General features: G+C 44.1%; 1 protein-coding gene across 1 annotated transcript; it reads left to right on the top strand.

Moving 5' to 3' along the window:
- Positions 1-13,246: 13,246 nt before the first annotated feature.
- On the top strand, positions 13,247-13,783 carry PFLUO_LOCUS5870 (uncharacterized protein; the record flags this gene model as incomplete). Its single annotated transcript, XM_073783358.1, has 1 exon — positions 13,247-13,783. The coding sequence occupies one exon, from the start codon at positions 13,247-13,249 to the stop codon at positions 13,781-13,783; it is 537 nt and encodes a 178-aa protein (XP_073639921.1).
- Positions 13,784-14,217: the final 434 nt, after the last annotated feature.

The following is a 14,217-nucleotide window of genomic DNA, read 5'->3' as shown; positions in this document are numbered from 1 at the left end:
TTATATTTGAAGGCCAACAAGTCATAATTGGTCTAGTGAGGTAGATGGACTTAGCTTCTACAGCTAGAGTGAGAAAGCAGAAAGTGACGGTGACATGAGCATGAGGAACACGTAGGTTTAGACAGAAAAGGGAAGGAGAGCAGTGCAAGGATCGACCACAAGCATGGAAACATGGACCGTTAGTAGGGAATTATCGGAGGGTAACGGCGACATGACGGCATCGGCTGGAAGCACCAAAGGGAAATCAACAAGATAACATGAACATGTCAGCATCAAAATAAAAGCATCAACAGGAAAATTGACAGGATAAAATCGGCAGGGAATGTCGAACAGCAATATCAACAGGAAAAATATATATGATGACACCAACCGGGTAACACCAACACAACATCAACAAAGCAGCATAGGCATGACGGCAGCAACGTAACAGCATCTACATGAAAGTATCAACAAGAAGTATCAACAAGAAGTATCAACAAGAAGTATCAACAAGAAGTATCAACAAGAAGTATCATTTTGTGCTGCTGATGATGCCCCGTTGATGCTTCCTGTTGATGCTATCATATAATGGTATCATGTTGTTATTGTCCTGTTGTTATTGTCCTGTTGTTATTGTCCTGTTGTTATTGTCCTGTTGATATTGTCCTGTTGATATTGTCCTGTTGATATTGTCCTGTTGATATTGTCCTGTTGATATTGTCCTGTTTATATTGTCCTGCTGATATTGCTATATTAACAGGGAGCATCAACAGGAAATATCAAGAGGAATTATGGACATGACAGCATTAAAAAAAAAAGTATTAACTGGATAACAGCAGTAGGATAACATCGACATGACATAGCAACAGAAAACTCCAACAGAATAACTTCAACAGGATAATATCAACAGGGTACTATCGAGAAGATAACATTGAGAGGCAACATCGACATAGCAACACCCACAGGACAGCATCAACAGGGCAACATCGATAGGAAATACCAATAGGACAACACCAACAGGATACCACCAACAGGATAATGTCAACAGGATAACATCGGTAGGGAACATCGATAAGACAGCATCAACATGGCAACATTGACATGGCACATGACATGGCACATCAGTATGAAACATCAACAGAAAAACTCGATTTGTCAACATCGACAGAACATCACCATCTGGAAAATAAGTTTTATCTACTCGGTGACAACACCCTGTTTATTGCTTGCAACAGGATTGGAAGCGTCGATTAATATCCTAATTACCTCAGTTTACTAGGAAACAATGCCGAATTCTGTCCTAAGTTCAACAGATGAATATTGTTCCTTTACCTATGCCATTAACTTTTGTTTTTTTCAGTACAATGTTGTTATAGAAAAGTGCTTCTCAAGCGAGGATGGAAGGCTAAGGCTATGGCTCGTAGAATATCGTGAAACAAATTAACAAACCACGAACTTGTTTCCCCTTTTTATCTGTTCAAAATATTGTCTACCTATCTACTGTATCAGCTGCTTGTACAGCGCTCCTTCCAAAGAACGCAGATCGTGATAATATCAGTCGGTCCTGAGTTTTCGCGTCTCACGAGGGATTCGCGTGTACACAAAGTGTTTGTCTTATATGCTCTAACCGGTGTTAATAAGCAGTTAGATTCTCACAAGTTAATCAGTTCGCGTTTATCTACAGCATGTTTATCCGGGTCTAGACTAGTGTATCCAGGCTATAGCTACATAAGCTAATATAGAGACAATGCTGAACCATCTAAGGACTAACGATGGCAAACTCGAATATGAACTAATGTATTCGATACCGTAACAAGGCGCGCAATGAGGTCCTCTCATTTGTTAGTTCGTCACTTAGTATGGAGAATGTCATGTTGGTTTTGCCGTAGAAAGTCGAACTTTGGTCAATTATCCTAGAGGAGACAACCACGTGTCCTGTCTAATTGGCAGCGCGGCACAACGAGGACCGGTTAACGCGACGAACTAGTGCTTAGTTGATAATATCCGAATGGTGGTCCTAGATACGGAGAGTACTCTTTCATCATATGCCTGGAGCTATGATGATCCGTGTCAAAATATTTCAAGTTTTATATTCAGACTAGTCCAGATTCTGCCTTTGTTCTTGTTTAATGGGGTTTCACTCGTTGTATTATAATCGATGATAGAAGGCGAGGATATTAAATCCTGTGCTCGCTCGTCTTCATCGCGGCTACATTCAATCGAATCCTGCTAATATCTGAAATCACTATATTGCCGTACACAATTGTTCTTGTGGACTAGACGATGAAATCCGCTCCGATAGACCGATCGTGGGAAGATACGGGTATGAGACATCCCCGTACTGAAATTTTCTTCGCTGATCAGTCACGACATCATCTAGCTGCTGCGTACGACTGGACAACTCCGATTATTTGTGATTCCGCCTTATTGTCGGAGTCAAAACCTGAAGCCAATTCTATCAAACGGAACAATCCGTTTACCACAATGGGCTCTGCCTCTAACCCAATCATGATAGACGATGGCGAAAACTATGTCTCACAGGACGAATTATGGCAATGTGACTCTGATGCTGACACGGAGGTTCTGAGCTCACCAGAATTTTGGGCAAATTTGAATGGCAACCACGTTCCTTTAAGCGAAACTGCTCTGACGGATTTGTCTTCTGACCTCACTTCTTCCAAGTTGCCTTGCAAGAGCTTTGATTGTTCAGCAAGTCCGCTCCAGTTGAGAAAGGAGAAGCAAAAGGCGGTTGAGATTACGAAAGACGGGCACGCACTTGGTGAGCTTTGGTATTGACCTGAGTACTACTTTTGACTAAATTTACTTTTAACAGTCCCACAAAACAAACGTCAGAAATGCAGTACGATGGCGGAGGCCCCCACGACATCTTGTGGTCAACCCGAGCCTCCATTGCCCTGTAAAGGTTCTACACGCAAACGATCAGACATTACCAGCAAGCCTCTCGATGGTATTCTGTTACCTGCCTCCCCTTCGGAATGTTTAGAGAAACGTCAACCAACGCTTGAAACGAACGTGGCCCTGACATCACGTGATAGTTAAAACACAACAACGTGAGATCGGGAATTTCTACAGAGCTCTTACGGATCACGTGTGATCACTTGATTGCCCTGCTGTATTTAATTCGATCGCTCCACTAAATTTACAATACAACACTCGCTTCGTCTTACAACAAAAAGCCGAGGTAACTGGATGAGCAATTTACTTGTACCTTGAGCCATTGCCTACATACTGTACCGCAGCGTGCTATGACCAACTAAGCATTACGGCTACAAAATGAGGGAGAAACAGCGAGCGTACATTTTGTAAGATTGCTAGAACTTCAATTCTTTGGCCAAGATCATTCTGGAGGATCTTATTCGATCTAACGATATATATCTCGAATGATACACATAGAGCCTGTACTGCAATTGCCATTTCACCGCACGCCGTTTTCCTCTCTTCCCGCCATTTCTAATCTAACCGGACCTTACATTTGTTACATAAAATTTCAGGCCCTCTCATACAAAACATAACAGTTGAAGTCTCCTAGAAGTTCATCCATTTTGCACCTCTTTCTACGGTTCGGGTATTAGTCATGTGTGATTTTCCTCATTGGTCTATATTGTTTAACGAGCATGTTTGCTTACAACTCACCAATTCATTTGTTCGTTAGCACGTTCCACTCCAACAACCCTCTTCTTTTCACCGTTTCAGGGCCGATGTACGCCCCACGCGCGTCTTCTAGTACGATTACAAGTGAGCAGAGATTATTGAGAAGGTATCCAAGATTAGATTAGTACGTTTCAATTTAGGCTTCGGAAATAATTCATGAGAATAAGTTGGTATATCTGATTTCGAATGTCGCTGTACCTAATATTTATTTTGCATTTTCGAGGGTTCTAAGGCAGTTTGCTGCTTATGTGTATATTGCATCATTGGTTTGAATTTTAAATACATGCTTTATCATGCGAATGGGTAGGAACGAACATATCCTGTGAACTGTTTCCTACAGAAAGGACATGCCTTCGGCATCTTAGGACTTTCTTCGCATGATTTGCAAACCATGTGCCCACATAAAAAAGTTATCCAAAGATCTGGCTGCGAATAGCAAATCCCACACTGTAAAACTCGCCGTTCTCTTTCCTGTAATAGCTCCTCTTGTGTCTTTTGGCGCCGATTTGACTCCAGGCGAAGCTTAGCTTGAAGCCTTTGGTTTTCTTCTTGTAATAGTTCGATTTCACTTTGGGAGTTCTTGAATGCATGATCCTAATCCTTTATCAGCTAAGTAAGAATATTATTTTGCAGGGAGCTGGTACTACAGTAGACGACTCCTTTATTTCAGTTCTTTTGCGTTTCCGTGATGGTGCTTTATAAGTCGTACCACCGATTAATCCAATGCCTATACACTCGAAATCCGGGTATGTGTAATCAAACCGAGGGGCCCTTCGAGGTCGTGAGATACCTGGCTCCCTGCTTGGTAATTCCTCGTCATCGGGTATAATGATCGGTGCGAAACGGCTTGCCATCATATCACGATTCGCCACACTTCGGAAGGGAGAGGTGGAAGGATAGACAGTAAAATAATGGTTACAAAATGCCACTTGTCCGCGGAAGGAGGCTCTTTATATACCCGAGAGTCAAAAGTGCGCGAGGTCAGTGCCCGGAACTACTGCATCAATGGCGGCACGTCGATCGGGGATAAGCATGGAGTGTTTCACTTGCGCTTTTTTGCTTTGAAATGACTGGCAACCGCAGCTGAATCAACACTATGGGCGCAGACGATGCGCAGCAGTGTAGACCTCCATAAATAACAACGTGAATACGGTGACTGTGACGAAGCTGATGAAGAAGAATGGGGGAAAGACCCAGTGGACTGAGCAAGGGCTCATAAAGGAAAATCGATCTCTGTGCCTTAGCGGTGGCCATTCGATACCAGGTGTTATGTGTCAAGGATATACATGAAGCATATACGATGAGTGGAGGATGAACGTTATGGCGGACCCACATAGTGTATCTGGTTTCCCCGGAACGCGAGGAAGCTACCTTTCTTTTGCTTCCTCGCGCTACGTCTTGTATCTAGAGTTGACTATATTATCTGGAAGACGCTGTCCTCATCTACGCATACGTGAGACCCATACATTATGAGAGCTTATTCCTAGGAGCTCGCGGCTGGCCCCTAGGAAGTTGCGAGCTCCTAGGGACCAAACTAGAAATGAAAACGTTTGTCCTAGCATCTTCACTATGCTACTTTGGTTACTTACATGCCACTAATCGCACTGCGTAACCGGGCTTGATGCCTCTGCAGACACGTAGTTCCATAGGGGCCGTACACCTACTTCACTTTTCTAAAAAGGAATGAAATAGTTTTTATTTGGCACTCCATTGCATAGCGTATGACCATAATATCCCTATTACAGTGAAGAGAAGATAGACAGTGCCAATAGTGGCTCGATGGTAGGGAAAAGCCTATCTGCCCCAGGTTTTCGCTCGTGGCCTGAGTATTCTGTGCATTGGTCACGTCACCTTTTTGAGAGTATGTTGGATGATCCGATTTCGAATATTGCCTTAATATCTATAAATCATATGGAGAATCGATTAAACCACTTTCTGGACATGCGGACAGAAACTCAGGGCCGTCAATTAAAATACTATCCCAAGCCAAAGAATCACTCGGTTCGGCAGGCCAGAAGTTCAAGTCTCTCCCATTTCGTTTGGAGCCAACACATCCCTGTCGGCTAGGATGCGGGATCTGGTGTTTCCGACGTACTAGGAATTGCTGGCGTTCATACTGGTCCTGATGAGAAAAGTCGCCAAATGCAAGAACCTGTAGAGCTGGAAAACCCGCTGGTCCGAATGCCCACTCGGCCAAAGAAACAAAGTCCTCCGCTTCGCTATATATGGAAGGATCATTACCCAACCCTTCTCTCCAGACAAAAGGATGTTCTGTCCAAGTTCGAGGGTATTCACTACCCATATAATTGTATCCACATTCGCTGCTATGATCAATTTGGCTTTCTGGCCACTCGTCGCCACTTCTGAGACACAGACCCTTTCGCCTACGCAGCTGCGTACTTATCTCATTTTTGAGGTCTCGGTGGTTTCTCTCTGAGCCACTGAATCGTAAATGTAAGAGCCGAAGACCAGAACGATGGATGACTGGTTCAAGGAAGGTTCGCTATGCTGCTGATAAGCTTGATAGTTTCATTCAGGCTGTTAGGACATACCGCAACAGATGGAGTTGTGCATAGTGCTAAAGCAGTCACCTTATTGAGATTCATGATAGCAGATACACTAGAAGCCCACATCGGTGACACATCGTGATCGGTTTCGAAAAGACCTTCGTTGTCCATAGATTGGAGCTGACGTTCGTGGTATACGATCGTCTCCAACGTAGCTGTGTGGTGTCGGAATACATCGCGAACCCTGTTCCCGCACTCCGGTAAATTTGACAATCTTAAACGGAGGTGCCGTAGGCCCGTGAAAGAACGTAAAAATTCGTCAATAGCGTGGAAATTTCCCATGTGGTCACCTTTTTGAAGCAAGAAGTCACAGGAAATTTCGAAATGGCGAAGCTGTAGCGCATGCGGGGTCAGAGAGATCAAATGTAAGAATCTGAGCTGACCAGGGCAATTGGACAAAGTAAGTTTTCGTAGAGTGCGCAGAAGCCATGAGCCTTCCGGTGGGAATATCTTTGGAAGGTGGACCTTTGAAAGACACAATGCTGACAGGGGCGGAAAGGGAACCAATTCCTCCTCCATATCATACTGCTTGAGCCCTGGCCAGCCCATGCCAAGGTCATCCCATTGCAGATTCTGGGCACTATGAGACGACACAAACCCAACAGACAGAGAATTGAGATGGATGGAATTTTTTTGGATGCACTTTCGTAGAGATTCAACCTCCGCTGGGTGTTGGATTCCTTCCCACGACAATTTGGTCACACGCGATAACTGGGAGAGCCCATCTAGGCGGTAGCGTGCTTGAGGGCACGTACCGTCTGTGACTAGCGAGACACAAGTGAGATTCCGCTGCTGCTGGCTGAGATACCCTCCTTCATCGAGTACCCCCATCGGTATACAAGTGCCAAGACGCCATCTACTGTCTGTTAGGGATAGTCCAATTAAGAGGATGTGGTGGGGATTGACTGAAATGAACGCAGACTGTTCGGCTTCAACTGCGCAAATATGACTTGAAGCTGGTCCATAATATCACTTGCAAACTCTTCATGTGCTTTCTCCTCGTGTGAAGTGCCTAGACGAAACGGACCTTGTAATAGGCCGGATCTGCGGAAAATGTTGTAGTACACACATCGATTGGATCGTGCAAGCTGTATTGGCGCATGGATACTCAAATCTCTCGTATAACGAAGATAGCCAGTAACCTGTAAATTCCTGTGATGGAGAAGGAAGGAGTCAATATCGAGGACATTTAGTGCCCACTCACTTCTTGCACGGAACGTAACGGTACGGTATGTTTGCGGAATCAAGGCCTGATATAGCCTCGATGAGACCTGTCTCAGAGCGCGGAGGCTTCCTGGTGGTAACTAGGGAGTCTTTAGACACGAGGTCATGTTGAGGATGAGTTGAGTAGATACCCAGTCTGCGATCAGATTTAGGATCTCGCATGGGAATGTGTCGAGCATCTAGTCTGCTTTGCTAACGTGGACTCGTCTATCGCACTGAATAGCCGCTGATTCAAGCACTAGACTACCTATTATTTATTCAAGATCAGTTCAGATCCAGTAATTGGAAATCATGGGTAGACCACTCAACTATTAATTATAACTGGGCTTAGACACTATCAATATAGTATTGCCCCATATCAGCCGCCTTTACTGTCACTTTCCTTCGTGGGCCTTGAGAATTTGGTACAAGATTCCTGCTCGTACGCGTGTAACCTGCGCAGTTTGATGTAGAAAGTATATGTAACGGAATACCTGTATACCACTTTATGCATAAGCTACATAGATTTCCACGTTTGTATAATATGGCCTATACATTGTGAGGCTTGTGAAAGGTTTTCGGGTAGCGACATCAATCGCGTTGAAGGAAGAACAGCTATGTCGGCTCATATAAACAGTCAATGTGTAACTGAGCACAGGTAAGAATTAATTTTGATATTCCATATGTTGTAGTTCAGAAACTAACTTCAAATTTCCATTCCTAAGTAACCATCCCAGCCACTCGTGTGCCCCAAATGGTTGGTGCATTAAACAGTGCGGCACGAATATGCTTGTTCACGGTCAGTGGTAAAAACGTCTGAAACTGTTACCACCGTTCTCAACGTTGTCTTGCGTTTCAATCATCGGCCGCCGTCGCTGACCTGAACACGGCTCTGATCCTTTCTCGTCGGTGAGCGCTCAACTGACGTTCCGGGTTAAGCGCATTTGCTCTCACTGTAGCCGCTCATTTTGCCAGGGACGTTGGTGGGAGGCCGTCAATATGTGTCCGCAGCGCTCGCGCCTCCTCATGCGGGTCTTCTTCTGAGGTGAAGAATACTCCATTCGTGTTTGGCATACGTTCTACCGTACCCAGTATATGCTCGGAGATACCTTCAATTGTTGACTACAACGCCCTACTGTAACTAGTTTGAGAACCGATTCCTCCCTGTACAGTAACAAAAATCTTGGACTCAGTTCCCCTATTCTCACTTGACGTCTCCCTCATAATTTTCGGCTACATCATGCTTGTTCTTGTCGGATACGGTAAATGGACCATGACTCTCGCGCTAGGTGGCAATATTTTGCCAGATATGCCACCCACGCAGCGGAATTATATGCGCCAAGTGCGACAACGCAATCCCAATATAATCGCCATCTATGCACGGAGAACAGTACCGAACGAAATTAATTATGTATGATTAGCTCGAGGAAATATCTGCTGTCTCATGACATTACTGTTGAGCAAATATAGGAATCATCAAGATGAGAGCATTTAATACACTAGAGTAGCAGAAGATAACATCTGCTGTGGCTAACTAAGCTCATCATTTCAACTATCCAAACTATTTTCTCTTGACCTAAAATTGCTAAAATTGAACATGGTGGAAGCCTATCCGTGTACAGTAACCACTCGCTCCGCACACTGCGATGTCCAACGCATCCACTGTGAGCCATGTTGGAGATGATTGAATCGGGCGCTTGGCAGATGACTATTCAGTGGCTCGTTCAATGCAATTGTCTGTTTTATTCCTGCGATTCAATCGGTCGGTAATTCATGTACGACAGGTTGGTTCGCACACCAATAGCGGTGGAATTTTACCTCCGCGCAGCGGGTTCGGTTCCGTGAGCAGATTCCGACTGCTGGATAAGCGACCGGGGCTCTCCAATGTTTTTGATGATAGAATGGAGATCGGCGGCCGTTACAACGTTCGCATCGGAGCTCACCGTCTCTTAGACTAGTGAATAAAGAGATCTCGTTGAACGGATACTCAGGGGGGAGACTCCGCAACTCCCAGGGACTGCGGTCCTAGATGTGGTTGGGCGTTGACAGTGTACTCATTACCGCCTGACGCGAGTGGCCCCAATAAGTTTCTCGATCTATTGCGAGCATCATAAGCAACTTTCGCTTTGGGATGTGGGTCACACACCGAGAATGAATCCACAGTCTTGTCCCACGTAGCCAACCCATTTTTCTGTGAGCAGTTGAGGCTTGCGAGTTTCATCTAACACAAATATGGTTTTTTGACTACTCAGTGGTCCAGGGAAACGTGGAATATTTGAGTCTTTTCGACTGTTTTATATTGATATATTCGATGGCTTTCTATGATGCTCTTTGCGGTCAAACAAGCGTATGCCCATGTGCAGTAAGCATAGTTTTCCATATTGTGTGGAAATATAGTTGGTCAAAATAAGAACTATATTATCATCAGTTGCAATAATGATATTGGATCGAGATGTGGCTTCATTCCTTGGACTTTTCAAACAGTCGTGAGAATGAACACCATCGGTCGTTGAACTTGATTGCGAAATTATAGGGTGTTGAAACCTAGTTATCCAATGACCTCAGAACCCACTTAATTTTGCTCTACTTCACCATTTTCAAACAAACATCTATCACTTGAATCGGTTTTAATTTGTCAGTGGGTTGATGTTTTTTGAAAGCTCCGCACGTTGGTTGTCATGGAAGCAAAAATATTGAAATTCTCGCCGAAATAATACAGCTGCGATTATGGAGCTGTTTCTTGTATATACTTGAGTGATATATATTGTCGATATATTGCATTGTAGGCTTAGTATTGAACAAAAGAGCAGCATCCAACAGGATAATATTCACTCGGCAGGGTCTAGATTCGTTAGATGCCAACTATACGGATACTTAGTGGATAATGTACCTGAAATATTGAGCAGGAGAACTCATATTCAAGCGTAGCGGCTGTTTGGATAAACTCGTCTAAGCACGTGCAATCTCAACTACACGTACTGTACGTATAGAGGAGGTTGTTTGTAACACGTTAGTGGCATTTAGACTAGTATTATCCAAATAACATCTGGAGCAGAGAAGGTTCAGTCTGTCAATGTTGAACATAAACGAGTAGTCAATATGATAGTGAAGTTGGCTACCTCGTGCAATTCAACTGTAGTTACGCTAACTGATCAAATTTGGGCGCCTTACTTGTCGTCTTTGCGCCTGGGCATTATCAAAAGGGGTATATGAATTTCTCTCTTCGCACATTTAGTCAAAATTCCGACCATACTTATCATCAGACTTTCCAGTTCACGTTCGATACGGTCCCATCTAAAATTTTACCCGAGCTATACCGGCATCAAATCAAAATGTCTAACAGACTTGCGCAAGAAAAGTGGAGATATCCGTTCTGGAGCTGCTGTGATCCTACGGAGACTTGTATGTTCCCGCTCGTCATAAAAAAACACAGAGACTAAGGGTAACACCTTGGGCAGGTTGTTGTGCCTTTTTTTTACCGTGCTTTTTATTCGGCAAAACTTCCTCGCTTCTGAATGGACGCCAAGAGGATAGATACTGCAACGGTGGAGTACGGAAGAATCCCTTTACATGACCTCAGGAATGACATTAATTGAAAAACAGTGCTGTCTATTCTCATCACTTTCTTGTTGCGGTCTTCACTGGATACCACTTATGATGCACCGCGGAACCATCAGAAAGACTTATAACATAAAAGGATCGTCCTGCTTAGACTGCATGGCGTCTCTGTGTTGTACTTGCTCTGCATTGATGCAACATCACGAAGAGTTAAAAGTTAGGTCCGAGACGCCACAGACGTCACAAACATACACCCCAGTGGACCCAATCTCATTTTCACGAAAGCCTTAGTTACTTCCAAGATCATCACCAAACCAAGGCCGCCTGCTGAATAAAATTGAATGAACGTAGTTATTGCTGTGATGTGAAGCTTTACACTGTTTACACTAGAATCATTTCTTATCGTTCATAGCATTGCACGAATCTGATTGCCGATTACAATAGTTGTGGGATGCCGTATAATCCCCCTAATTTTCTGGCCAAAAAATTAAGCAATCTTCCTCTACAAGTTTATGAATGACACAGAAATTTAGACACTTGAGAAGCCTGACACTGTATAATTCTCAGGTATTATCACAGGACCTGGAGCCTGCAGTACAGTATCGCCGCCCAGGTGTGGGCGATTGACGCAAAGTCTGTTGCCACGGAGCCTATGAGGGGTTGTCTGCCTGTCTATTGTTGTCAACTAGGAATTTTCTCCGCAATTCTTCCGGTCTTGACGTTCAGGCGGTCTGATATCTAAAATAAACTGAGTCAGTTGGTTTTTTTAGCTAGAGGTTCCTAAAAAATTGCTCTTACATCTGAGGGTGCAGTTAAAAGATTTTACTCTGCCTTTTCCCGATCATAGAATGGTAAACACTGACGGCACTTGCCTGGGAGCACCAGATGAGGCCCCACATCAATCGTAGATGTTTCACCTCAATCTATCATCCAACAACACACTTACACCCTTGTGTGTTTCTCTTGAATTTTTCAAGGTCGTCGTCATCGTAGTTTGCCGCCCTCAAACTTGGACTTTGTGACTTGAGCAAAGGGAATAAAATCTTTGAAAAAAGAGACTAGGAACGGGACAAGACGTTTAAAACGACTGACCAGTCCATTTCGAATTCGTGTACAGTCGAAACGAATAAACAGGTGAAAATGGTCTACAAGTATAACATAGGACAGAATCGTGAAATGAACAGTAGAAACTACCAATTTCGACACAGTCATAGGCTCACAACAATTGAAATACAGTAGTGGGGAGACCGTAATAGTGTCAACAGGTGAGTATCAACAGAGGATTATCAATGGCCAGAATGTAGCCTGCTATTTAAACCTGTCGATTAACCGCTACTTTGGATAATAGGTGGGAGATATGACCAAACAAAGTGGTGGGATGATTTCTTATCGGCTCGGGGCTCATGAAACGAATAGACCAACATGGTAGAATGGCTTTGGTGGAAAAGGCAGACTAGAAAGCATTGGAAAAAAATTTTAACTTGATTACAGCAGGACGAAAAGAGTGTCACAGACATGAGGAATGAATAGGTAAAAAGACAAATTAGAACGGACTACATACAAGAAACAACAGTAGTAAAATAGTAACTGTTGTTTTCTGCCTTTATTAAACTACTATTCGCTCTTCACTCACTCATGTACTGTATCAAAGACCATTAGTGAACATAAGCCTCGAAATGATCCGATCGTTAATGTACGCCTAGTGAAAAATATGAGAAGATAGCTTGATGTGCAATGTATTTTGTATTTAAACCAAGTGCTACAGTAACTAGTTGGTGGCAGAATAACTATCATGATAGGTCAAATGGACGAGGATGGGCCACCCTACACGCCTTGTGTTCCCAGAAGCGCATAACGTGTTCCCAAGGAGTCAATCTGCATTCCCAAGAGCCGCATTCGCGCCAGGAGCTGATCGGACTCAACCTAGGAGGCATTCTGACCTTAGGAACATAGTGTATGTTCCCATGAGCCACCATAACCGAAGAAGCATCTACGTGAGGGGCCACGAACCCCAAGCCATGGCCCCATAGGCGTGGTTGTAGCAATGTGCTGGACGTGCCGATTATTACTTGTCGAACACTATTTTACATGACCTTATACCTATTCTTTTGCTAGAACGGTAAGCCTAGAACTGGGCTTACCTGCATACTGGACAGTATCCTCACTTTGCTGATCATTTGTTTAAATTTTTTGTCGCCTCTCGGTTTTTTTGCCTATAAATAATTCGTATATTCTTCTTCAGTACTGACTTTCCCATCCAGATCGCCATGACGATGAAAACTCCCCTTACCTCTGTTAGCCCCGAGTTCGACCGCCTGAAAAACATCCAGGAGATACGTCTTCATGAAGACCTCTTGAAGTTTGTCGAGGAAGCCTATCTGTCGCTCCAATCAAGCGGAAAATTTAAGCGACGAGATCGCTTTAAAAGGTCTCTTCTTCATTATGCCGCTATGGGTGATTGTACCAACCTTCTTCTTTACCTTCTGCAAGCTAAGCCGAAGATCGATTCTCGCGACCGGCACGGGCGAACGCCTCTATCCTGGGCTGCTGAGTACGGCTCGTTGGCCGTTGTGAAAATTTTACTCGACCGCGGAGCGAACATCAATGCTCTGGACTACGAGGACTGCACACCATTGACATGCATCAAGAACGCTGGCCTCTCTGAAAGCAAAAAAGTGGCTGCTACTGAATGTTACTTGAAAGAGAAAGGAGCAAGGGAAGCTAAATTAGGAGGTGTTAAGCGGGCCTGGGTTTGGGTCTTAACATATTCCCGATTACTTGCATACATTCGCCCGGATATTTGAGCCACCAGACGATTCACCAGTATGCGGAATCCAAAAGCATACCAATATCCTTAGGAAGTAAGTCTCAGAAATTGAGAAATACGGCATAATTTTATCTTATGGAACATTTCGAGAACTTCAAATAGTCTGAACCAAATAAGGAGTATTATCTGTAGAGGTATGGTACTGGGAAGAATCAGAGAGAGCATAGTGGTAGAACTCCTTCGGGAGGACCTGTACTCGGGGACAAATCGGTCCGAAGAACACGTGATCTTGTTGAGATCTTTGAATCTTCGAATTTTCATCTCCATTATTTGCCAAACCGAGCGGGGCGTTGATCGGCCACTCATCACCTGACTTGGGATGCGGGAATGTGGTCAAAATCAACAAGATAACTTAGAGCATGTCTGGCATTCTGTGTACCCGCCCCCTAATTAGTCGGGCCCTCACCGCTC

The sequence above is a fragment of the Penicillium psychrofluorescens genome, assembly GCF_964197705.1.
Source record: "Penicillium psychrofluorescens genome assembly, chromosome: 4".
In the NCBI taxonomy this organism is placed as follows: Eukaryota; Fungi; Ascomycota; class Eurotiomycetes; order Eurotiales; family Aspergillaceae; genus Penicillium; species Penicillium psychrofluorescens.
Note: the sequence above shows the minus strand (reverse complement) of the source record. Positions and strands in the feature narration are given on the sequence as shown.